The following is a 25,396-nucleotide window of genomic DNA, read 5'->3' on the forward strand; positions in this document are numbered from 1 at the left end:
TGAGGCTCTGCTGGTGCTGGAATTCTCACACTTCCTCCTTCCTAAGTCTGTGTGAGTCACCCTCAGCCGTGCTTGTTTTAGGCTTTTGACAGGAAAACAACTGTGACTCTTTAAGATCTTGTTTCTCAGGCAAAAAAACTTTAATTTCCCTGAGCAGTCTCATCAGGGCCCTCCTCAGACTGTGCCCATGGCTCCAGGAACCCCTTTAAAGTCAGGCTTAACCCTTTAGGCCCTGTCAGTGTCTCTGTCTGCATCCATGTCCTGGATGACCTTGGCCATGTGTTGTGTTTGTCTCCATCTGTTTCTGGCCTCAGGTTGTGACTTTTAGGGTTGGAATTACTGATCCTTTTGCTCTTCCAACCCAGGATACTTCATAATTCTCTTCTCCAACACTAATCCTTAATTATATCATGTCTATCCCTGTCTCCAGGCCTAATTCCATCTCCTGGGTGAACTCTGGACTCATTTTACAGCTTTTTTTCCCCCAATCCTGGCCTTTTTTTGTGTCATCAGAGGTTCTGGACCACCCACAAAATTGTCTAGGCACCTCCTCTCCCACAACAGGGACATCATCTCCAGTTTTTTTGGGGTGGGAAGAGGCTTTTCAGTCCTTTCCTTACTCCTTCCACCCAAAAATTTGCACTTTTCTGTCGGCAAGGAATTCACCAGGCTCCAAGGAGGCAGCACAAAAATATGCTGAAGCTGTAGGCAAGGTGATAGACTTATGGAGGTTTGTAGTGGAAATGTTAAACTTGGTGTAAAAAATAGGAATGGGAATGTTCCTGGCTGTGGAAGAACCAGAAGAACCAGCAGAGCAAAAGGTAAAAGCAAAGGCATTTGCTGAGTGCCTGTGCTCATTCAAAAGTAGAGAAAGAACAAGCTGACCTTGGACAAGGAAACTCCAGAGGACTAAGAGCAGGGTGAGAGCCATAAAAGGCCCAGATAAAGTAAACAAAAGGGCTAGAATATTCAGGAATTTTATGTCAAAGGGGGAAAACGAAACAGAAAGTGAGCAAAGAGAGTACTGTCTCACCAAAAGCTGTAAAAAACCCAAAATTGGGGGTTTTTTGCTCTGCCTTTCACCTTTTACCTTCCCCTTGTGCTCAGCCTTAAAGGCATGAGGAGAATTGCAGGGCTTTCATCTTTTTTGGCTGCTGGTGGCACAGAAGTGACACAGGACAGATGATCTGGGCACACCCACACTGGTGCTTGTAACCCAATGAAATCCACAAGGAAGAGTGTGAAAGGCAAAATCCACTTTCTCCAAGAATTTTTTATATTATCAAAGATAAAATCTCTTCTCTCTTCTCCCCAAAGATCTCACGGGGAGTTTTATTCCTCTGGTTTCCTGTGACTGCAGAAGGGAGTTTCTCATTCCCAGGAGCAGCGTCTGCTCGTTATCTAATTGCTGATTAACATCAAATTCTGCATCCTGGAGCTGCAGGCAGGTCCCAGGTGAGCTGTTGTGAGCGCTGGGCACAGAGCCAGGGCTTGTTCCTGCCTCTCCTGGACCAAGGAAAATTGTACCCCTGGCACCCCCAATTCTTTGTGTGGAATTTAAGGATTTGCCTGAGTAAGGAATCGGCTGGAAATTGGGAAATCATCATTCCTATGCAGAGCTCTCTCCACCTTCTGCCTCAGCACTTATTTAGTGTTGACTGAAATCCTGGCACCCCTGGAGCTGGGCATCCTTTGGAGTGAAAAATTCCTACATGGAAGTGCTTTCCACATCACTGGAAGAGCTTTGGGTCATTTTTGCTGTTCAGCCTTTGTCCTGGAGCAACCTGATCTCATGGAAGAGATCCCTGCTCATGGCCAGAGTGGTTGGAACGAGATCTTTTGGTCCCTTCCCACCCAAACGAGATCTTTTAGGTCCTTTCTCACCCAAAACATCCCATGGTTCTGTGATAAAGCCAAACCCAGCCCTGAGCACCCCAGTTCTGCTCTGGTGGAGGGAACCAGCTCCACGTGGGAATGACAGAAAGGTGACAGAGAGAGGCAGGAATGGGAATGACCAGGAATGAGTTCATTCTCCAGCCCCAGTGGAGATGCTGAGACCAGAGTTTTTCCATGCTTTGATGAATCCTAATTATGGTACTAAAGCTGCTGCTGCTTCTGGAGGCAGTTTTCCAGCTCTTCACCCTACTTTGGATGCCAGGAATTCCTTCTGATCCTACCTAAAATCCCCTTACTGCTGCGTCAACCCCAGCACAAAAAGTGGGAAGAACAAAGCATCCCGAGCCTTCCATTTGGAGGATCTGGAAGGTTCTCATCCCATCACACACCACTTCACACTTTTCAGTGCAATGTGTAAGATTTTTCCATGGAGTGCAGAATTCCAGCAGGGCTTTGTTTCACATTTTTTCCCCAAAGTTTGACACATGTTAAACTTGTGATCCAGCACATCTTCTTTTCCTGCCAGATTGCTGCGAGGGAGATTCCTTCATCCCATACTTGTGCCACATTAACTGGAGAGCTTTTTGTGCTTGTCCTTCCTAAATTACACCCTCTTTTCTCAACCTACCACTTACATTTTACTGGAATCACCCAGAATTCTCCTGTTTGCAGATTCTCTCAGCTCGTCACCCGTGAGCTCAGTGAATTTATTGTCTAATACATCATCCAAACCAGCAATTAAAACTTTGCATCATCCCAGAGCCAAGAGGAGCCTTTTAATGGATCGTTCCAGCCTGACAGCAAATTGTTGGCTGTGGTTTGCTCGTGATTTCAGCCCGACTGGGTTTCCTTGGTTTTGCTCCTGAGCCCATCACGTCACACTGTGCCAAAAGCTTTATTAAGGCTGAGCTGTGTGACAGGTACCACTTTTACCCTCACAGATTTTGTTATCTTGTCACAGGGAGGGATATCACCCACCTGTCATAAAACCCTCGCTGATCATCCCTGCCTCCTTGATAACCCCTACACTGTTGATTGATGATTTATTTCAGAGCTTTTTTTCCATACTCTGGGTTGGCTGCTCTGTGTGTCCCTATGCCCTTTTTAATAATGGATTATTTCCACATTTCTTCATGGAAAGGCTTTGGAGGTGGCACTCAGTGCTCTGGTCTGGTTGACAAGGTGAGGATTGGTCACAGGTTGGACTCAATGATCTTGGAAGTCTTTTCCAACCTAAATGAGTCTGTGATTTGTTGTTACCCAGTCTCCCAAAACACCCAAATTTCCCTGTTGCAAAGAAACAGGAGCAGGAGAAACTGGCTGGGTTTGGTAGCTGTGATGGATTTCATTCCCCATTTTTCCTGGGCACGACTTTGGCTGAGAACCCTCACTGATTTGCATATTTACACAGAAAACACTAATTTTATTCACTTTTGATGTGTTAATTAGTTCATCTCATTAATATCTGTGGCAGCAAAGTGGCTCTTGCTGTTGTGTTTGATGTGGTTGTGTCCCCACACCTGTTTTCCCTCTTGCTCCACACGTGGAAGCACAAACACAACTCCTGACTCCGCAAGCGCAGCTCAAAGCTGTGGCATTGGAAAAACAAATCCTGCACTGAGGCTCCAAGAATCACCTGGAATTCTTTTCCCAGACTGCTCAGCCTGGAGAGCAGCAGCACCCAAATCTCACACTGGGAAAGGGAAATGGGACTGATTGAATCCATGGGGAAAAATAGGAGATTTAGGCTTTGCCTAAAGCTGAGCCACCTTGATCTTTTACCTGCACTTTCCTGCAGCCCAGGGAAAGAAAAAGGTGTAGTAAAGGAGCTGTGACCTCATAATCAGCCCATTCCTCACCTCCAATCAAGAAGGAGAGTTTTAAATTGTCCCTCTTTCTTCTTTATTTAAAAGAGTTACAGCAGTCCCTCTTCCTTCTTTATTTAAAAAAGTTCCAGCAATCTTCCACTCAGAGGCTCAGTGGTGACAAAGTCCATCCTCCAGAATTCCCAACTCCAGATTTACTTTTCTGTGGCCTTCAGCTCCCACAGTCAGGAGCTTTCAGTCCAGGAGCTAGGTGGGTGGACAAGACAAGGAGTAAATCCTGTTAAACACAATCCCTTCACCTCCAGAGAATCAGTCGGGATAATCCCGGCTACTTCAGCTGCTTTAGCATCCAGAAATTTCAGGAAGAGAAAAGGTTCCTCTAAATATGTAAACAATTCTAGGAAACCACTCTCTCTTGACCTTTTGGACTGCTGTGGTGAAAACTGGGGGAAAAGCTGGGAGTAAGGGTCTGTAAAAGATCAGGATAAAGTTCATTCTCCCTCCTGAGCTGTGTCCATCCTGGCTCCCCACACCCTCACTGGACTTATCTCAGCCCTCCACTCGTTCCTTCCCCTCCAGATGGTCTCTCCACCAAGATTTTGCTTTCTCGTGTCCAGCAAAACTGCTTGAGATACAAATTGCTCCTTCTACTTCCTCGTTCTCCTGCCAATATGACAGGTGGTAAAACAATAACAGCTTTGGCCTGGATCTCAACTTTATTGGAGTTGTTTAAAAGCACCTGAGGTCCAGCAGGGAAGAACTGTGCAGGGTAGGGAGGACTTGCTCCTGGAGGAATTGCACCTGGGATTGGGATGCAGCACAGCCACCACAGCCCTACCAGTGCCTGCCCTGAGCAGCTGGACTTCTCTTCCTTCTTTTTGGTTTAAAAACTTGTTCTTCTCCTTCTTCATGTAATTTTACCTTCCCTTTTGAGGTTGTGTTTTGTGAGAGAAAATTACCAGCAGGTTCTGCTGTTGATTTGGTCTTTTGACAGCTGTCATCTCCAGGCACAGCTCAGTGGGGTGTGAGTGTCCTCTCATCCCTGCCCACCACTGTGGTGTCACCTCCTTAATTTCCTCCATTTCCCCTCATGAAACAAAATATTTAAAACCAGTCGCCAGATCCAGAGCTCACAGCACAAAACTTGTTGTGAAGTTGATGTGAAATCTTTTGTCCTCCTGGAAAACTGAAATCCAGGCGCTCTGAAATGCCTCAAAAATCCACATGTGCAACCAAAACCCAGCAGAGTTCCAGGGCAATGCTTCAGAGAAAGCAAAGATCTCATTTAACCATCAAACACAACAAAAAAAACTCCGACACCCTTCAATTGTTTGGACCAGCTCTGGTTTCTCCCAGGACACAGCTGAGCTAGGGATGCTGCCAGCTTTTCCTTTTCTCTCTTTTTTCTTTTATTTTTTTTTTCTGTGTGTTTTCCAGGAATGGGAGCTTGCAGCTGGGGCTGTGACCCAAGAAGCTCTGAGCTGTTTGTGTGAGTCCCTGGCTGGCTGCCCTCCTTCTTCTTCTCTCTGTGACACCCCCAGGCTTCCCACAGAGCTTTTCTGTGTCCCCTCAGCTGCAGCTCCTGCGGGAGGGGAGGGAGCAGAGAGCGTGGAGGGCAGAACCAAACAAAGCTCAACACAATCGATGGTTTCTCTGCCAGGAACGTGGCTCTGCAGAAAGCCTCTCACAAGCTCTGAATGACAGGGGTTGGTGACAGCTGTGTGAGGTTGTTTTGGCCCTGGGGAGAAAGAGGGGAATGGATCTGGGGATGTCTTTTCCAGCTGGATGAGGTCCATGGGGAGGCAGTGTGAGAGCAACTCCCAGCTCAGCGGGCTGCCCCCATTCCTTCCCTTCTCCCTCCCACCTTCCCACTGCTTTTCCTCTCTTAACACATATTTCCCTCTCTGCCTTTCCCCTGTTTTCTCTTATGAGAGAAGCTCATTTCAAAATGGGAATGGGAGGAAAGACCCTGAGGAGCCAGAAATTTCTCCCCACTGAGGCTGGAGAAAAGTCCACAACACTGCCACAAATCAGCTTTACTTCCACCTGCTCATTTATAAACAGATGTTTGATAACCCAGACTCACTGTGAACAAATTCACCGATCATCCCCTGTGCTGACACAATTGTGGAGCCATTGCAGGGTGGGGTGTTATTCCTCACAGAGCTTTGAAAGTGAGAGACAAAACTATGCCTTCAAGGATCTCCTCGGAGCAATAATGATTTGAAGCTTGAACATGTCAAAAAGGCCATTTTCTATATGTTTTCTTAGGTGAGTTGGATGTCTGGGGACACTCTGGATTCAGGCAGGCTCAGGAAATCAATGGGAGTTCAGCACCTGACTTATCCAGGCTCTCTCAAAAATCCCAGGGGAAGCTCAACCACAAAACACGAATCTTTGAGAGTGGAAAATTATCCTAGAACAACACTTTTATTTCAGCCATCACAGGGAGCTCTTCCAAACCCATCACAATCTGTATGTAAAGATGTAAGTGACGCTGGCCAGGACACCCAGGGACATCATTCCGTGGCTGCTTTGCCTGCTGCTGACTCCATTCACGTTGCACAGGGGTTTCTCACAGCAGGAAACATTCTGGGAGCTTTGGATTTGTTGCTGACCTGTTTCTGGACACGTTGGAGAGCACATCTTGGAGATGACGTATTTAGGCTTGTTGGGCTCTAGTGCAGGAAGAAAAGTGGGGGAAAGAAGAGAAAAAGGGGGATGAAAAATAATTGTTTAAATATTTTTGTGGCTAAATCTGTGTTGGTGAGTAAAGGAAGGCCAGGCACTAATCCTCAAGCCAAATTTCATGGAATTAATCATAGAATCATGGATTGGCTTGGGTTGGAAGGGACCTTAAAAATCATCCATGGGCAGACGTGAGAAGTGGATTTGTGATGAATTGGATACTTGTATACTTCACTGTGTACAACAAATGATAAATAAGACCATCAAAAAAGTTTTTACACTCAAAAAAAAAGAGGGGGAGATGTGAGAAATGGATTTGTAATGAATTCTCACAACCTGACTGAAAGTTCACAGAGTCTTGTGCATCTGTATGCAAACACTGAGATAAAGTGTGCTGACTTAGGAAGGCCATGGAACAGAGATGACATTGTTGAGAGAGAGACTGAGTTAGAAACAAGTTTCAACAAGTTTCAAACTATGGCCTTGCAAAAAAACCCCACGTATTTTAGAGAATTAGAATTGTGAAAGATGCACTGTAGCAGGCCCATGTGGGGTAAAAATATAGGTGATTGTTGTTAGAAGCATTAGCAGCACTGTGTGGCAAAAGCTAATAGGCTGAAATGGGTTGGCTTTTGATAGAATGGTGTTGAGTTTTACATCTCTTATATCTCACCTTTCATTGAGACTGATAATGGAATAAAATCTTTTAAAATGCCACTCAGTTGCCCAGTTTCTATAAAAGCTAGGAAAAATCCAACAGGCAGGGACACCTTCCACCAGACCAGGTAGAGAGAGAGACTGAACTAGAAACAAGTTTCAAACTATGGCCTTGCAAAAAGCCCACGTATTTTAGAGAATTAGAACTGTGAAAGATGCACTGTAGCAGGACTATGTGTGGTAAAAATATCGGTGATTGGTGTTAGAAGTATTAGCAGCACTGTGTGGCAAAAGCTAATAGGCAAAAAAAAAACATTTATAAAATATTGTAACCAGGAAATGGGTTGACTTTTGATAGAATGGTGCTGAGTTTTACATCTCTTATATCTCACCCTTCATCGAGACTGATAATGGAATAAAATCTTTTAAAATGCCTCTGAGTTGCCCAGTTTCTATAAAAGCTAGGAAAAAGCCAACAGGCAGGGGCAGCTCCCACCAGACCAGGTAGCTCAGAGGCCCATCCAGCCTGGCCTTGGACACTTCCAGGGATGGGGCAGTCACAGTGCCATAGAATCCTGGAACTGATAAGGTTGGAAAAGGCCTTTAAGATCATCAAGTCCAACCAGGACTTCTCTGGGCTCCACGTTTTTAGGTTTTGTCAGTCCTAATGTGGAATTGGCACCTGTGGCTCTCAGCTCCAGCTGCCTGAAGTGATGCTCAGGCTGGGCCATTCCCACCAGGATGATTTTTCCTACAACATAAATTCAATGTTGTGCACGACCTGAGATTTGGGATAAGAGCACATGGAGGTCTTTGAGGGCACAGAGCCACCAGGCCAGGCCTGAAGGATTGTGCTTGGCACAGGGAGTCAGCCACAGTGAGTGTTTGGCCAAAACACTTCTCAAAGCAGTTCCGGGAGTGAAACACACACAGCTCCAGGTGTGAATCCACTCCCTTGTGCTGCTCCCTGTGTCCTCATCCTTTCTCCAGTTTCCAGAAGGAATATCAAGGGTGTCTGGACCCTGCAGCAGCCACAAGGTCAGTGTCTCCTAAAAGTTGGTCACCAAGGCCTGTTGTTCCATACTGGGATGAAATCCCATTCCTGGGACTGCTCTCCTATGAAACAAACAAGGTGTTGTTTCCAAACCTACAGTGTCATAGAATCCTGGAACTGATAAGGTTGGAAAAGGCCTTTAAGATCATCAAGTCCAACCAGGACTTCTCTGGGCTCCACGTTTTTAGGTTTTGTCAGTCCTAACGTGGAATTAGCACCTGTGGCTCTCAGCTCCAGCTGCCTGAAGTGATGCTCAGGCTGGGCTGTTCCCACCAGGATGATTTTTCCTACAGCATAAACACAGGAGGAACATTCTGCACAATGTGAGATTTGGGATAAGAGCACATGGAGGTCTTTGAGGGCACAGAGCCCCCAGGCCAGGCCTGAAGGATTGTCCTTGGCACAGGGAGTCAGCCACAGTGAGTGTTTGGCCAAGACACTTCTCAAAGCAGTTCCGGGAGTGAAACACACACAGCTCCAGGTGTGAATCCACTCCCTTGTGCTGCTCCCTGTGTCCTCATCCTTTCTCCAGTTTCCAGAAGGAATATCAAGGGTGTCTGGACCCTGCAGCAGCCACAAGGTCAGTGTCTCCTAAAAGTTGGTCACCAAGGCCTGTTGTTCTCATACTGGGATGAAATCCCATTCCTGGGACTGCTCTCCTACAAAACAAACAAGGTGTTGTTCCCAAACCTACTTGTCCCGATGTCCTTCCGGATGGTCACGCAGTGTTTGTCCTCCTTGGCACACATGGAAATGGTCAAACAGTCCTTGTTGGACTCCTGTTCTTGGCAGGTGTAGCACATGAATGGATAAACTGGGGCAAAAAACCAAAAAAACAGGAAAAAAGCACATTACAAGGTTTAAAGGCTACAAAAACCCCACTGCAGAGATCTCCATTTCCCTCCTTACAGCCTGAGGAATGTTTCTGTGGGAATGACCAGTGGCTTTCTTTATCTCCTGACCCGTGGCAGCAGCACTAAATCCCTCTCTGTCTCCTCTGGCTCAGGCTGAGAAGTGTTATCGATCTGTTTGCAATCCCTGGGAGCAGGAGATGTGAGCAGAATTCAAGGATTTGGGGGCTTTCATGAAGGAGATTATTGCTGAGCCATAGCAGCTCGGTCCTGAGGGCTCAGCCACGGGAATTGCCAATTACTGCTCAGGGTTTCTCCTGGGCAGGGCTTGGCAGGGAGAATTTAAAGATGCCCGTAGCGTTTTGAGGTGGTGGACAATGCCCAGTGTCCTACTTCTCTTTCATCTGGCTCAGAGGCTGCTGTCACATCTCTTTTTTTGTGCTTGAACATCACTGAACCGGCCTAACCTCAGTTCTAGGAGGTCTGGTGAGAGCCCTCAGATGCTCTGTCAAACTCCTGTTTCTAGCATAAAATCGGGAATGAATGGAAAATCTTAACCAGAAGCTTGGTGTAAGTGCTGAAGGCAGATTTGGTGAGATAATTCCTACATCTGCAGCAGTGGCAGATGATTGGCGGGAAGGTCACTCAGTGTTTCCTGCCCGCAAATGTCTGTGTCTGCCCTCAAAACCAGAATGTGGTAGGCCAGACCTCTGGGAAGTACTAAAAGAAAAGGAAGTGGTGCCTTGTGAAGGCTGACCTAGAACAGAGACTGGACAGAGTTAAAGAATAAAGTAGGGACTTATTAGAAGGCTTTAATGGATCCACCTTGGGCAGCACAAGAGCCCAGCCAGGGCTACACCCAAGATAAACCCAAAATGGTCACTAAATGGACAAGCGGTCATGAGATCTCTCACTTTTATAAGTTTTGGTCCATTTGCATATTGGGGTTAATTGTCCAGTTACAGCTTCAGCTTATGAAGTCCCATCCTTCTTATTTTTCTCTCTTTATTCTGCTGTTGTTTGTGCTCTTGGGCCTAAGATTTGGATTGGTTGCCCTTGGTCCCCAGCTGGAGAAGAAATTGTTTTGTCTCCCTGCTCTGTGAAGAGAGCCTGCTACCCCTTATAAGAAGCTCAGAATTGCACACTAAAGCAGTGCAGAATCTGAAAAACATAAAATCTAAAACCTGAGGCATCATAAGAAGAACAAAATATGTGCAGAGCACTCCCCAGCCGGGCAGATGGAAAGGTTTAATAGCGGTGGTTGAGTTCAGAGCTTGTGAATCACCCAGAGCGAAGTGTGGAGTTTTGTGACTGAGTTCCTTTAAAAACAAAGCTAATTTTTGGAGGGAAACAAAAGCCAAATGCTGGCTGAATTCCTGCTGAGTCTGGGGCCAGTCTGTCACTTTGGAAAGGGCAAAAGCAACTAAAGGACACGTCCCTGTGAGCGCACTTTTGCCCGATAAGAAGTTGACAGTGAGAATGTGGAAGGACAGCAGAGGTCACACCATGAAACGAGAAGTTTCTGATAGGAAGGAAGGAAAAAGTCCCCAACTGTTGATCCTGTGCAGCTTTTTTTTGCTTTTGTCACCTCTACAAGAAGTTGAATTTTCATGTGCAGAGTAGAGGAGATTCAAGGAGGTTTTAAGGAATTTTTGCAGCAACTTTGAATGATGTTGTTCTCGAGCTGCTGAAAATTCCAGGGAATGGGGGCAAAGCCAGTTGTGAAAACACCCTCAGAGGGTAATTCCTGAGGATTATTGGTCCAACCAACTGGAGCAATGAAGGAATTCTTCCCTGTGAGGGTGGTGAGGCCCTGGCAGAGGTTTCCCAGAGAAGCTGTGGCTGCTCCATCCCTGGAAGTGTCCAAGGCCAGGTTGGATGGGGCTTGGAGCAACCTGGGCTAATGGAAGATTTCCCTGCCCATGGCAGGGGTTGGGATGAGATCATCTTAAATCTCCCTTTCAACCCAAACCATCCCTGTGATTTTAAGTGATTTTGATGGATGCAATAAAAGAGTGAACAAGAAGATTGGATGCAGTTAAATCAAGATAAATAAATTATAGATTACTGTAGATAAAACTTAGACACTTAAATGTAGGGTGACAAATAACTGGTTCAGTTACAATTCAGAACCACAGTGACAACAGTGTCACATTCCAGCCATGGAAACAGGCGTCACCCAAGGGGACACGGGCAGAAATGTCATGTGCAAGATACACAAAGTGGCCTTTCCACCCTGGCAAAGGCTCAGCTGAAGCCCTGGTGCCCAAATCTCTCCGCAGCACTTCCAAAAATGCAGAGCATTTGGAGAGGGACCAGAGGAGAGGGAGGAGAGAAGGTCAGAGATCCTGGAAATGTGACCTTGTCAGAAAGGTTGGGAGGGTTTTAGTTTGTTTGTTGAAAATGAGAATATGCTGAGGAAAGTTGCAGGAATCTTCTTCATGATGCAAGAAAAATGACACAGCAAAGAAGAAAGTAATAAAATAATTTATGTGCCCTGTGATGGAAATATGGGAGAACAGAACAAAAACAGATGCTAAGAGATATTAAAATTAAATTCCTAAAGGGATCACAGTCTCTGAGCAATTCCAGGCTGAGGAATCTTCCTTGTTGGAAACTCTCAGGGACATCTTAAGCAAATATCTGCCTGGTCTTGTCCAGCATTGCAGCAAGGACTTGACAATCTTAGAGGTCTTTTCCACCCTTAATGTGATTCTGCAAAGAGGATCAAGACATTTTATGATTTTTGCTGGACACAAAACTCACAAAACAGTAAATTTATGGGTTGAAAAGGCAAAAAACCCTCTTTGATCGGCTGAGAGATCAAGAGTTTTGACCAAAATTTGGTCATTAGGGTCTAGGATGAGATCCAGGGTACCTGAGAAGGATCAAATGCCAGTTTCCACATTTTCTTATGTCCCAGTTTTAGGCCAGAAAGCTGAAATCTCTTATTCTGGGTCTAGACTGGGCACAGAAATGTGCTGTGTAAAAGTCCTTAAATCCGTTGGGAATCTGCTGCCAATATCAAATGTCACTGGTGAGGAATCCCACCATGAACCTGTGATCCTGGATCTCTGTGAGCTTTCCAATTCATCCTGGGTCACACTGAGAACGTTGCCTTTGAAAATTCTCCTCTTCTGCCCATGTTACTTTGCTTCAATCAGGAATTGTGGGCACTAAATCAATTTTTTTTTTTTAAATAATGAATAGTCATTTTTCCACACCCAAAACTGGCCGAAGGTCCTGCTCTTCCAGGCACGCTGGAGAACCATTCCAAAGGATGTAGGAGTAGGGGGTTGATACATCAGTGATAATTTATTAATTAGATGCCTCTTTCTCAACCAGATTCGTATCGTGGTTTCTGGGAAACCATCATGTGTGGGGGAAATTTTGGCACTCTGGTCATCATTCCCGCGTGCCAGGAGCGATGGAGCAATGCGAGTGTCTCACTGCCAGAAGGAGGACAACACTTGGGAGCAGGATGCCTTTAACATGAAAAGTTCTTTCACCTCTGCCGCTGATTTAATCTACAAAAATTCCCAGTGTTGCATTTTCTAGGAAGACACGTGGCAAACCACTATGAGGGAGGAAGCAGCAGGACGGAAAAGTCTCTAAAATACTCAAAAACTGAAATTATTAAGGGGAAAAAAAACCCATTTTGTTATGCTTTCTATCACTTCCAGCTTGCCTCCTTTTGGAAGATCCCAAGGACCGCAGTGTGGATTTAATGGTTGGAGCACCACCAGAGCTCCAGCACTGGAAAGAAGAATCAATTAATCAGATTCTCATTTCTCAAATCACTGCCTGAGGTGCAAAAGGACATTGGTGACACCATCACACCGCTGCAGAGATGGTGACAGCCCTCTAGAGCTCTGCCACGTGGAAAAATGTCACCACCTTCCCCCTAACCCTTGTCTTAAGCAGGAGCAGCAGGAGAGGCTCACCTTGTTCCACACAGAGCACAGCAGCCAGCAAGGTGACCAGAGGAGTCCTCATCTCCAGCAGATCCTCCCAGCAGCACTGGGAAGCTGCTTGGAGGGCAGGTTTTATACCCCAGCCCAACAGCAGCAGCAGTTTTACAGGTTCCAGGTGGACATGAAATCAACCCGAGGGTGTGGAATGTTCATGTGTGGGAGTTTTCCACGCCAGGGCCCTTGGAAAAGGGCTGGCACCTTGGGGAAAAGCCCTCTCAGCCACACATTTCTTGCTCTTCTGGTCGTGTGAGTGATAAGAAGTCAGGATCTGCTCTCTCCTCCTCTGAATTTTTTCCTTTCCTCCCTTCCAGAGCCGCTGCTCTGATGAAAGCAGAGCCTGGAGGCACGGGGAGATTGTCCTAGGAATGAATTTTTCTGGTCCCTTTGCATGGACAGCACGTGATGTTCCAGGGTTTGCACCATTCATTGGCTTTAATTATTCAACAGCCCCAGACTCAGCCTCTGAGCTGGCCTAAGCTGGTTTACCTCAAAATCAGTGTGTTTTACACTAAATTAAATTAGCTAATGGTTGGTTAAACAGAAGATTTTCCTCAAATTTTCACGTCAGTCTTAATTTCTTTATCAATTTTCCTCTGGTTAATCCCTCTGCTCACTCTTTTTCCTGCTTGTAATCCTCCAATACCTTGTACAATTTTGATTTAATGAAGTTTTGCTGCTATCCAGGGATTCTGTAGAGGCGCTGCTTTTTTTCCATGCCCAACAGTTTCTTGAAATCAGGCTTCCATTTCCAAGCCCACAAATTGGCACCCTGGAATTGCAGTTCTGCTCTGGAAAGAGCCATCCCTCAAAGTGTCATTTTTTCAAATTCTCCTCTTAAATCAACCCTTTTGCTTTTATTCCTCTGTGTTGTTCCTCTCCTCTAAATTCCTTAAAATCTGTTCCTGACAGTCTGGGATAGAGACCCTCATTCAAGATGCATCTTGTAAGAGCTCGAGCTGCCAAGTCCACAGAGCTTTTTCTAAAACAAGATTAGTCCTGGACAGCAGAAAGAAAATATTGTCAAACCCCGCTTTTTCTGGCAATTATGGAATAACTTAACTGGCAATTCCCTGCACGTAGCCATCAGCAGGGCATTTTTGACTGTTTCGAACATGAATCATTCCAACCCTAGATGATTTACTGATCCATGTGATTTTCTGACACTTTTTCAGGCCCTCCTGATCCCGGAATGATGTCATCAGGTGGTGAATTCCAGAGTTGTCCAAGCCCTGTGTCCAAACTGACATTCCCTGGGTTTTGGAGGTTGGTGAGGTCGGTGGTGATGATCAAATTGAGCCTTGTGCTTCACCCAGGACAGCTTGGTCCTTTGCCCCAGTGTTTTGCAAACAGGTTTTTCTCCCTCATTAGTGGGTGTGGCTCCTTGCTGGCATTTTGCAATGAGACTGAAAGAACCTTTTTTTCCCCCTATTTTTGGTCTTATTTATCCCATAGACTTGTTCTGTTTATTCCTTTCCCCTTCCATATCCCAGCTCCTGTTGATTTCCATAGAATCATAGACTAGGTTGGTAGGAAGGGACCTTAAAAACCACCTTGGACCTTAAAAATCACCTCATGCCATGGGCAGGGACACCTTCCACTATCCCAGGCTGCTCCAAGCCCCATCCAACCTGGCTTTGTTGACTTTTCTGACATTCATTTTATTCCCACATGAATCTTCTGGGAATAGGATCAGCACAAGTCAGACTTAGACATGGACTTGGACTTTTGACTTTGACATTGACTTTGACTTTTTGACTTTTTGACTTTTTGACTTTGACTTTGACTTTGAAGGAGCAGTGAGACTGAAACATTCCCAGCACATCCAACAAATATGTACTAAGGAGAGAAATTTGGGTGGGAAATGGGAAATTTTCTGAGTTTTCTGGGAGCTGTCTCCAGGACGTGAATGTCTTCCTTAGCACTGTGGTTCTGAGGTACCTTGGAATGCTGGAGCATTCCCTCTTCCTGGTGCACGGAGAGCATGGAAAAGAGATTTTTTTCCCAACTGGGCAGATTACAAAACTCAAAAGCACTCAGAGGCATCACTCAAGGATCCAGCATGGAGAGGGTGCCTGGGATCACAGCCTGGGGGAGGGCCTGGAGCAGGGACACCAAGTGAGGAGTAAATTGAGGAAGACTGGGGGAAAAAATCCCCAAGGAAGCTGAGTCACTTCTCTGGAGTAATCTTATTATCCATACAGGAAAATTAAAGTGGATCAAATTGGAGCCATGAGTTGGCAGTGGACTCAAATTGGAGCCATGGGTTGGCTCTGTGACAAGGAAGCAGCGGTCAGCTTTGGGAAAAGGGTTGGTTTTGTCCCTTTCCATGGCTTCCAGAAGATTTTTAGACTCACTGAGGGTGTTGCTTTGACCTCTTGCATCCATCCTGTCTCTTGCTTTGGCATTGAGGTGCTGTGTTGGGTCTGGGCAAATAAACAGGGAAAAGTGGGAGAAGTTTCATGTTGTGGGGAAAAAGGCAGGGGAATTATTCAAGGAGAGCAGCAGGCAGCACAGATCCTTCAGAACCAATGGTGGGAAAGCCCCAAGGGAGGGAAAAGAAGGGCCAAAGTTAAAGCACCTTTGCAGATGCCTCATTCAGGCAGGGACGGCCTCCTTGGCTGATCCAGGTCCTGGTGCAGTGACTCAGAGCTCTGAAAAATTACTTTTATATAATCCACAGGGAGAGAGAGGCAGTTACCTCCCAGGATCAATCCCAGCTACTGGAATTGATGGGATCAATCCCATCTCCTTCCCAAAAGCCCTCCAGGCATCACAGATGTCTCTGCTCATGGGGCAGCTGAATGCTGCCATGTGAGGAGTGTGCAGCCATGGGAGGCACCAGAAACCCGGGGTGATGGGAAGATTTGGAATTAGGGAGCAGCGCCCGCGTGGGAGGTGCCAATCAGGATTTCTCGGGAAGGCTGGCAGAGTCTCCTCTTACACAACAATCCAAGGGGAGGGTTCACCACAGGAGCTCTCATGTTTTTAGGACCTCCCGTGCCTCGGGGAAGTTGCTGCTCCCGCCTCCAGATAAGGGCTTTGGGACATGGGTCAGCTTTGGAGCACGTGGATGTGTTTTGTTGGGCACCAGGGAAGAACCTGTGGGGTCAGGGGGAAATTAGGCAAGAAGGAGCCAGCCAGGATGGAGCTGCTCCCTTAGGGATGGCACTTCTGGATTTCCAGGGTTGTTTATAACTTTTCCATGCAACAGCTCCAGGGGGTGCCCCACGTGCTTCCATCCCCTTTGCCATGCCAGGATCCTTCCCATCCCAAAACTGAGGTACCTGCCAAGTTCAGGCAGCTCAAGACATGACCTTAATTTTAAACCTGGCTGCCAAGGGCAGGTCTGGACTCCCAAACTTAGCAGTACAAGACCCGAGGCCGTACCAGCCCTGTCTTGGCCTTTCCCTGTGCCAGCCATTGTCCCTAAGGAATCCTGAACTTGTGGATGGCACTGGAGGAAGATTGTTCCAAATAGTTCAGTTGTCACCATGTTAGGAGTGGGGTGTGGGGCAGAATAGGGCCAGCCAAGGTCATGGAATTGGCTTGTTTGGGGTTATTGGACCTGTCACTTGAATATCCCTAAATTTGGCAGGAAGGGATGCAGGGTGAGGAGAATAAATTGGGAAGATGGATGGAGACAGCTCAGCTGGGATAGGCAATAAAATCCGTGGGGAGAATGGGGAGACTCATGGCCAAAATCAAAGTATCCTTGGCCAATCTTGCATTTACTGAGGAGGAAACAATGAGTTGAAGCACGGAAATAGAGTTTGGATGGAAAAACCCAGAGTAAGACTGGAGGAAGAAGCCAACGAGGAAATCTGGGAGAGAAAACAACGAGGGAATGCAGAGCTGGGGTTGGACATGGATGGGAGGAAGGTGAAGAGGAAGGGATAAGGGAAGATTGGCATGAACTGGAGCCATGAGCCCAGGTTTCCTCTGCACAGCTGTTGGAAAGAACAAAGATGTGGCTGTTCTTGAGTGTTGTTCCTCTAATCCCAGAAAATGCCTGCCAAATGGAGCTGTGCAAGGAACTTAGGGAGAGAAAACCAGCTGGGTGAGTTGCACCCAACTGGTTTCCCTGGGAGATCTCCCTCAGGATGATCCTTGTGCAGAGCTCCTTCCTCCCAGGAGAAAGTTCAGCCTCCCTGGAAGGGTCGGAGGGAGCAAAGCTCTCATTCCTATGATCATCCACAAGGAAGGTCAGAGCAGGGTAATGAGTCCCTTCAATTTTACCTTGATCAGCAAACATAAAAGGTTTATTTGCAGTGTGAATATTTTTTCACAGATGAGTCTGCAAAATTCCAGGTTTGTTTCCAGAAACCATCTGTCTTTTCCTATGATTTTCCTTTAAGCATGGTACATTTCTCCCTTTTCTAAATAATCCTAATGCTTCTAAAGGAACTTCCACTGAGAGATCTTAAATCAGTTTAAAGAAAATACTCCATATCCCTTCCCTGCCTTGTCCCCTCTGTTTCCAAGAGAACTCAAGAGCTCCTTCCAGGCAGCTGACCCAGGAGAGGAATTGAAAGGAAGTTAAATAGAATTCAGTTTATTCCAAAATGGAGTCACAAAAATGCCATTTCTGCCAGTGCAGAAAAAATAAAATCTGGGGAGAGGCTTCCTGAAGTGAATGCAGAGTAATTTTAATATATTTCAGCATTATTCCCATTCAACTTGCAGGCGAAAACGCCTCCGCTTTTATCCCAAAACATGGATACATCCAGCAGCTACACCCAGTGTGCCACACCACGCAGCCACATAATAGAATAAAATAACACTTTATTGTGCCCAGTTTCTGTTTAACAACTGGAATATTAAAGGCTTTCTCAGAGCAAAATGATACAGGGTGGAAAATGGGGAAAAAAAATATTGGCACAAGAGAATGGCGGGGATAAAATGAAAGGCGAAAAACGCACGGAGTTATAAATGCCAGGAGTAGGAGAGATGGTGGCCACATGGGGCCATTCTGCACGTGCAGGGCTTCATTTTACCCCTTTCTCTCCCAAACATCATTTTATGTTTATCATTTTATGATCATTTCATCAGAGCGTGGAAAGAGCAAAAAAAAAACCTCCTGATGGGAGGTGACCTTCCAGGTGGGAGGCACAGGGCAGCATTCCCACCTGATGGATCGCAGCTTGAACCATGCCATGCAAAGCCAAGCAGCTCATTTTCCCCCCCCAAAAAAACCCCTCAAAAACCCATCCTGAGGATGCAGGCGAGACTGGCCAGGACGCCCAGGGTGAGGAGGGTGGAACTGGTTTTCACACTGTTGGCCCCACTCATGTTGCACAAGGAGCTCTCGCAGCAGCTGGTGGCGACTCCGGCTATGCCGATGTTCAGGTCAATTGTTGGGCAAAATGCAGAACATTTCTTGGTGATTCGCTGGCTCCGGTCACTGCCTGGAGTGGGAGGGAGAGAAAACAGCAGGAAAAGTTCAGGTTTTCGTCTCAATTTTTTTTTTTTTTTTAGGCAGGTTTCAGTCATAGCCTGGCCGTGCAATCCCGTGGGGAATTTGTTATTCTGCCCTCGATGCCGTTGGGTTTTCCCTTGGGTTTCATCACATTCCATCATTATTTGTGTATGTGTGACCTATGGACACCCTCTCCAGGCCTTACAAATGCTTTGCTGGTTTCGGGGCCAGCCAGCTGAGGGCAAGAATTTGGGACTTATTTGTACAATGTGAGATTGCAAGACTTTGGCACTGTGCCTTGGGATTGCTTCTTCCATAGCACCCAGCACTTTCCATTTCCACCACCTCATGGGCATAAACTTGAGCTTGGAGTTGAGACAAGGAGTTTAATAATAAAAAATATAATAAAAAATAATTATTTTTATTCCAGCATCTCCCTGTCCTGAGAGTGTTTAATCAGCAGTATTAATTTCTGAGTTTAATCAGAAGTATTTTTACAATATGTTGCAACAGGCGCGGGCCAAGTTCCCACCTTCCCAAGATTTGTTCTCTGCATGCTAAAATCCTCATTAATTCCTCCATTGTACTGCCTGGTGGGAGGAGGATGAGTGTCAGCCCCACCTGAGCCCCACCTTGTCCTCAGGGCCTTGGGAAAGCTCCACACTCACCAGTTCCTGAGGTGGAATAGGTTGTCAGACAATACTTCTCGTGATCCGAGCATTTGGTGGTGCTGAGACAATGGATGTTGGAAGTAGCATCCTTGCACGTGAAGCAGGTCAGGGAGAAAGCTGCAAAAGAAGCACAAAAACATCCATCAGGCACCTGGGAATATCCTCAGGAGCACAAAACTGAGGGTGGATGGATGGAGGATCCATCAAGCCCAGTGGCCACAGGCAAAAAATTCCTGCATGGGTTAAACTTGGCTCCAAGGACTCTCGGGGAGCCAGATTAAGCTCAAATTGCTGCCACAGCTGTGGTTTGCTCATTTAGGAACCTTCAGGGATCTTCCCTTTGGATGTTTGGCTGACTCTTCCTTGAATCCATTAAAACAGCTGGCATCTCCACTGTGGTTTTAGGAAGAGCAGCCCAGTCTCCCATCACTTGGAGTGTGAAGCTCTTGGGTTTTCTTTCCAACCTGGCCCCTCCAAGCCCCAGTTTCTGGCCACTGGTTCTTGTATGGAGACACAGGACCAGGGAATCTGTGGCTGCTCCATCCCTGGAAGTGTCCAATGTCAGGCTGGATGGGGCTTGGAGCAACCTGGGATAGTGGAAGGTGTCCCTGCCCATGGCAGGGAGGTGGAACTGGATGATCTTTGAGGTCCCTTCCAACCCAAACCATTTCAGGATTCTATGATTTATTCTATGTGGGCATCAGAATGGTTCTTTCTCTCAGGTCATCCAGCAAAATCCCGGAAAAATTTGAGTTAGGATTACTGTCACTGTCTAAATTGTGTCTTAAATGGGGTGTGGACATGTGCCATGCAAAACTAACCCAAACAAACAAACAAACAAAAACAAACAAACAAAGACCCCAAAACAAAAATAAAACCAAATTAAAAATTAAAGGACAATATAGACAAACATTCAAATGTAGCAACTGTCCAGGACTTGCTCTGAATACCAAACACTAAAATGAAATGGTTTTTAAGATCCTTTCCAACCCAAACCTTTCTATGATTTGGGTTGATTTTCAGAGCTCTCCTGTGCCAGGAGGAAAATCTTGGATCTGCAGAAGTCCAGGCTCAGCAAATGCCTGCCTTGGCTGCAGCAGATTCCTTTTCCCAGCCATCCTTGGGGAATAACTTCCTTGCTCCACAAAACGTGCACATCTGGAACACTCAGCATCTGCAAAGTGCTTTGAGAAATCAGTGAATGAGAACAGCTGGCACTCGACGAGGCTGAAGCATCATTGAAAGCAAAGAGATCCTTGGGGAAGGATTCTTTGCATGATAAGGGGAATTTCCTCCTCATCTGTTTATCTGGCTGCAATGTCACCCTCCAGGGATTAAACTCATCCTCATTTCAAGAATATCCTTGGCTACTGGAAGTTAATGCCGCGCTAATTCTTGCAGCAGCTTTGTCCTTTAGCTTTGCCTTCCTTGCTCTTCATCTTCCTCGCTCCTCACCCAGGTTTCTTTGTGCATTTTTCAGTGATGTCCCAACCTCACCACTGCCCTCATTTGACCTTGGACAAGTCCTTCTGGCCCAAACAGGCTCCTTGAGTGTCCTTCTAGCCCAGAATTGGCTCCTTGAGTGTCCTGCTGGTCCAGATCTGGCTCCAGCTCTGCCCATGACTGCAGGATCACTGTTTTGCTTTTAGCTCTCTATTCTTCCTCTGCCTGTGTGGAAACTCTGCCTTCTTTTCCCACTCCAGCCAACATCCCCTTCTTTCCCATGGCCTTTCCTCTTGTGATCCACAGCCCTCATGTTCCCTACTCTTCCTCTGTTGTCCTTCACTGGCTGGCACTGAGCAGAGGCCACCAGATAACTCAGATCCCACCTCCCACCATTCCCATGGTCATTCCAAAAACCTCGGACTTGGCACCCAGCTCTCTTGGACTTCATATCCAGACTTTTTCAATTTGCTTCCTGACGTGGTCGTACCCGTCTCCAGAAGCTCCATTTGTCCTACCTGGCTCTTGCCTAGTCCTGACCTTTCAGGCACAAATTTATTTTTTCAAATCTGGGACCTTCCTTTAAATTGTCCCTCTCCAAAATGTTTTGGTTTCATTCTCTTTTCTCATGCAAAATTCTCTTATATGGAATATGATACGAGATATTTCACCTCCACCCCACTGGGAACCACCCTTTCCTCACAGAAACACTCAGTTCCCAAACTGGATTTTCCAGACACAGAGCTCACTTTAATCCTTAATAAATGCAGCATCTTTAATCCAAGCCATTTCCCAGGAAAGCTTCCTGAATCAGTGCAGGAAACGGTGGAGCTGGTTCCACGCCCAAATCCTGTTTCATCCCAACCTCCCAAAGCTCCCAATTTCAGACTCCAGTTGCCCTGGGAGCCTCCTTGGCAGGAGAAGGGGGAAGCATCACTCAAGGATGGATTTTTCCACCTCTCTCTGTGCTCCAGAGACTTCTGACTCACCAATTAATCCAGAGCTCTGGGATTGGCTCCTAAACTGGCACACCCTGAAGTCAGGGAGGACAATTTTGGTCAAGCTAGAGAAAAACACTATAATTTTATTTCTTGAGGTATCTGTTGCAACAAGGGCTGAGAGGGGAAGGAAATTTTATTTCTTCCAGATGCAAACCTTGAGTTAATCCAGGCTGCCTTGGGATGTCTCCACACTCACCAAGAGCTCTGCTATAACTGAAGAGAAAACATTCCTCAAGGAATTTGCTGTCTCATTCCTTGATCTTTTAAAAAAAATGGGAGTAAAGCTGCAGGAAAAGATCCTTTTATTTGCCTTAACATCCTGAGCTTATGCACAATTCCAAGTTTCAAGTGAAATCCATCAATAGGAACATTTCCCTCCTCAAATTGAGTGGTAGCCAAAAAGATCTGTTAGTCCAGGACCAGAACGCCCAGGAATTTGCAGGTCAAATCCTACAGGGAAAAAATTCAGTTTGCAAAGAGGCAAAAGTCCCCCAAGGTGAGGAAATCAACCATTCCCCTAAAACAGAGGGATATTCCAGGCTGCACCTTCTGTTCCCTGCCTGTCCCGGAGCACGAGGTGTGGTCACTGGCAGAGTCCAGCCAGGAAAACTGAGGTGCAGCTTCCCAGTGCTCTCCCAAAAAACCCCCCAGACAATTATCAGAGTGAGAATGGGACTCTGTGTCTCCATCCCAAACCTGGGATCAGCTGGGAATCCTGGAATCATTAAGGCTGGGAAAGAACCTCCAATCCAGGTTCAGCACTAAACCCTGGCTCTGAGCACCACATGCTCGGATTTTCAGAACACTCCCATGGATGTGATCCCAACACTTCCCTGGGCAGCCTGGATGCTCGACCACCCTTTCCATGATGGATTTTTTTCCTAATAGATCAGACTCCATGATCTTAGTGGTCATTTAAAACCTTAGGGACTCTGTGATCAGCAAAGTTGCACCTGGAAGCAACAAGGGAAGGCTGGGAGCCAGAATTGCACCTTCTTGTGGCTCAACCGTCTCATCAATTTAGGAAATGATGGTTTGAGGTGCAACCAATTTAAAAAAAAATTTTAAAAATCAGGCTTTAGTGCCAAATCCAGAGATTTACTGCACATATTACCCTGGATATCCCTCATGGATATCCCTATTCCCATGGAGCCATCCCAGGGGCTGGGCTGGGTCTGTGGAATTGTCTGAGGTGGGAATCTCACCCCCCCACTCCTCATCACCCCTCCAACCCCCTGTCCCCTTCCTCCTGGAATAACTCCTTCCTGACCCTCCAGCTTCACCATCCACACTGCAAAAATCCTGGAATACCAAAGCCATGCCCCAAAGTTTTGGGATGATTCCCCAATCCTTTCGGGACTCACCACTTTCCGTGCACAGGGCGACGCCAAGCACGACCAGGAGGAAAAGCTTCATCCTTTAGAGGTCTGGGAGCCTCCAAAATAAGCAGGGCTCGAGCAGGGCAGGTTTTATACCTCTGCAGTGCTTGCTTTGATCCAGAGATAATAACCAGAGGCTGCTGTGTCAGATGATGGATAATTGGGAGCAGCGTGTCCGGGCTTGTATGGAGAAGGGCGTTTTTTTGGAAATCGGGAGGGGGGTGTGTTTTCCACCTCAACTTCTCCTTTTCCTGGTTGTTTCACAACGCAGCTGCTCCAGCTGACGTTGAACTCTGCAATAGATTCTAATTCTGGAGAAGTGGGGGAAAAGCAAAACATGAAAACAAAGCAATTTTCCCTGCAAAAGAATAAGGGTTTCTTTTCCAGGTCTCGGAGCGGGCTGCATCCTCCAAGATCGTGTCCTTGCACATATGGAAATGGAGGGAATTTAAATTTAAAATTGAATTTGGGATGGGAACTTCTCCCAAATGTCTCACAGGATTGTAAAGGCAGTGAGATCAGAAGAGCAGAATCCTTCCACTGCTTTTCATAGGGGGCAAGGCATCATTTTCTGTCTCCTTTTTAAGTTCAAAATCAGAAATATTTCTGAGATATTTTTTATGAGGAGAAAATGTTATCTTATTAAAAAATAAATTCTACAGAGCAAAGGAAAATGTCCATGTAAGTTAAAAAATAGAAATTACACCCACTCCCATGGCATGGAACAAGCTGGGAATTTTTTCACAAATTCATTTAAAAAAAAAAGTCAGTGAGAAAAACACAAACTAATTAAAGCATGGAGAAGGAGGGGCTGGCTGCTCAGTGATCTCAACTCATTAAGTCTTCAGAAAAAAAAAATTTGGGAAATGCCAAACAGGATTATGCCATTGGATTCCCACATTGTGCTCTTTATCCCTCCTTTTTTAATTTTTTTTTCCTTTAAGTCACGTTTCATCCAATCTCCATTAATAAAACCAGAACCTCTCCCACCTTCTTGGGGATTGTTGTTGTTTTTCCCTCCCACTGTTGCCTTTCTGCCATCGAGTCGCAGAACAGAGGCACAATCCCAGGAAAAGTCGAGCTGGATCCTCTCACGTGGCCCTCGGAGCTGCAGGAGCTGCCCCAAATCCTCTGCCAGCGCCCTTGCTGCTCTCCATCTGCTTTATCCCCTCTCTCCTCCTCTCCAACTCACCCAGATCCCCATCTCCCATGGAATATTTTGGGATTCTGACATGCCCCACCTCCAGCCCTCCTCCCACCGGGAAAACACGCCAGGTTTCCTGAAGTGATGTCAGTTTTTCCAACACCTCCAAGCTGGACTTATAAACACTGTCCCTCTGCAGCCCTGCATGAGTAAGGGAATTTTGGCTTTCCCAATAGGCAGAGCACGAAACTAATTTGGAGCAGGGGTGGCAATTAGCCAGAAAAGCTCCAAGGAAGGGCGAGGTTTGGCTCTGTTGGCCTCCTCGTGGCACCCAGCAGGAGGAAAACAAAGCTCCCTCCATGCCAGTGCAAAATATTGCAAAATATTTTATTTTCTCCAAGCCAGGATAGATTTAATGAGGTTTTACTGGTAAATCCATGTTTTCTGGGGCCTATCTGGAAGACTCCAATCCCGAGGAGATGCTGTTCCATTCCAGAGCCAGCCCACGTTGGGGTTTATCTCCAGCAGCATCCCCTGACAGGTTCAGAAATAGCAGCTCAGGCACTGCTTATTTTTTTTTTCCCTTCCCTCAAAATCTCATCCATGCCAAACCCTAAAATATCTCCTGTCTCCTGCAAGCTGCTGAGATTTGGAGAGGGACAGAATGGATTTATTCAAAGCTTTATTGCAGGATTCCTGACAGATTTTCCACGAGATGCTCCTGAAATCTTCCTGCTGGTCCATATGGCCCTCTGATATTTTGTCCCTACCGGGGCCAGGTGACAGAATGAGAGGAGCCCATGAGGGCAGGAAGGACAAAAATGACACGAGGAGAACTGAGAAAAAGGAGAAGTTAAAATCCCAGTTTACAAGAATTTGGAATTCATGAAATTCAGGACGATTTTGTAAAAAGCAACAGGGGATTTAACTGGAGGTGAAAGTGGAAGGTGAGGTGGAAAGATTTATTTCCCTTGGCGCAGTGGAGTGGAGGAGGAAAGGAGGAGAATGTTTTGCTTATATTGTTCTAAACCTGGTTGAAATCATCACATGAGAAGGGCAAACAATTGTTTATTTTGGGTGGAAAATGCAATTTTCATCAAACAAGTGCTGAAATGCAAAAGTAGCTGTGAAACTCGGATGTTGTTACTAAATGTGGAATTTCAAGTTGGCTGAAAGCTTTGAGAAGCATCTCAGAAACTACTGTGATTAACATAAAGTGATTTTATGTTAAAAGTGATTTTAAAAAGTGCAAATCCCCAGGTTTCTGAGGAAATAGTCCCCTCAGAAATTCTGCAACAATTCCCCTTCAGTTATCCCACTGAAATAAATTCCAGGACATCCTTCCCAACCAGAAATTAAATCTTTATAGGATGACTAAGCCTAATCCCATTTTTAC

General features: G+C 46.1%; 2 protein-coding genes across 2 annotated transcripts; both read right to left on the reverse strand.

Moving 5' to 3' along the window:
• Positions 1 to 6,188: 6,188 nt before the first annotated feature.
• On the reverse strand, positions 6,189 to 12,968 carry LOC135443428 (lymphocyte antigen 6E-like). The gene is made up of 3 exons (XM_064703648.1): positions 12,917 to 12,968; positions 8,816 to 8,935; positions 6,189 to 6,400 (listed from the first exon to the last, which is right to left on the reverse strand). Exons 1-3 carry the CDS (start codon positions 12,966 to 12,968, stop codon positions 6,189 to 6,191), a joined length of 384 nt encoding a protein of 127 aa, XP_064559718.1.
• A 4,740-nt stretch (positions 12,969 to 17,708) lies between these two features.
• On the reverse strand, positions 17,709 to 23,992 carry LOC135443429 (lymphocyte antigen 6E-like). Its single transcript, XM_064703649.1, has 4 exons — positions 23,847 to 23,992; positions 22,842 to 23,167; positions 19,031 to 19,150; positions 17,709 to 18,351 (listed from the first exon to the last, which is right to left on the reverse strand). Exons 2-4 carry the CDS (start codon positions 22,891 to 22,893, stop codon positions 18,143 to 18,145), a joined length of 381 nt encoding a protein of 126 aa, XP_064559719.1. The 5' UTR covers positions 22,894 to 23,167; positions 23,847 to 23,992; the 3' UTR covers positions 17,709 to 18,142.
• Between the last annotated feature and the right edge of the window lie 1,404 nt (positions 23,993 to 25,396).

The sequence above is a fragment of the Zonotrichia leucophrys genome, chromosome 2, assembly GCF_028769735.1.
Source record: "Zonotrichia leucophrys gambelii isolate GWCS_2022_RI chromosome 2, RI_Zleu_2.0, whole genome shotgun sequence".
Classification (NCBI taxonomy): domain Eukaryota; kingdom Metazoa; phylum Chordata; class Aves; order Passeriformes; family Passerellidae; genus Zonotrichia; species Zonotrichia leucophrys.

What these genes read in the sequence shown, in the direction of transcription:
- LOC135443428 (XM_064703648.1), bottom strand. Translation starts at nt 12,968, where the DNA reads ATGAGGACTCCTCTGGTCACCTTGCTGGCTGCTGTGCTCTGTGTGGAA. An exon ending in TGTGCTCTGTGTGGAACAAG is followed by an intron (nt 8,936 to 12,916) that starts GTGAGCCTCTCC and finishes TTTTTGCCCCAG; the next exon opens with TTTATCCATTCATGTGCTAC. An exon ending in CCGGAAGGACATCGGGACAA is followed by an intron (nt 6,401 to 8,815) that starts GTAGGTTTGGGA and finishes TTCCTGCACTAG; the next exon opens with AGCCCAACAAGCCTAAATAC.
- LOC135443429 (XM_064703649.1), bottom strand. Translation starts at nt 22,893, where the DNA reads ATGAAGCTTTTCCTCCTGGTCGTGCTTGGCGTCGCCCTGTGCACGGAA. An exon ending in CGCCCTGTGCACGGAAAGTG is followed by an intron (nt 19,151 to 22,841) that starts GTGAGTCCCGAA and finishes CTTCTTTTGCAG; the next exon opens with CTTTCTCCCTGACCTGCTTC. An exon ending in CTATTCCACCTCAGGAACTG is followed by an intron (nt 18,352 to 19,030) that starts GTGAGTGTGGAG and finishes CTCCCACTCCAG; the next exon opens with GCAGTGACCGGAGCCAGCGA.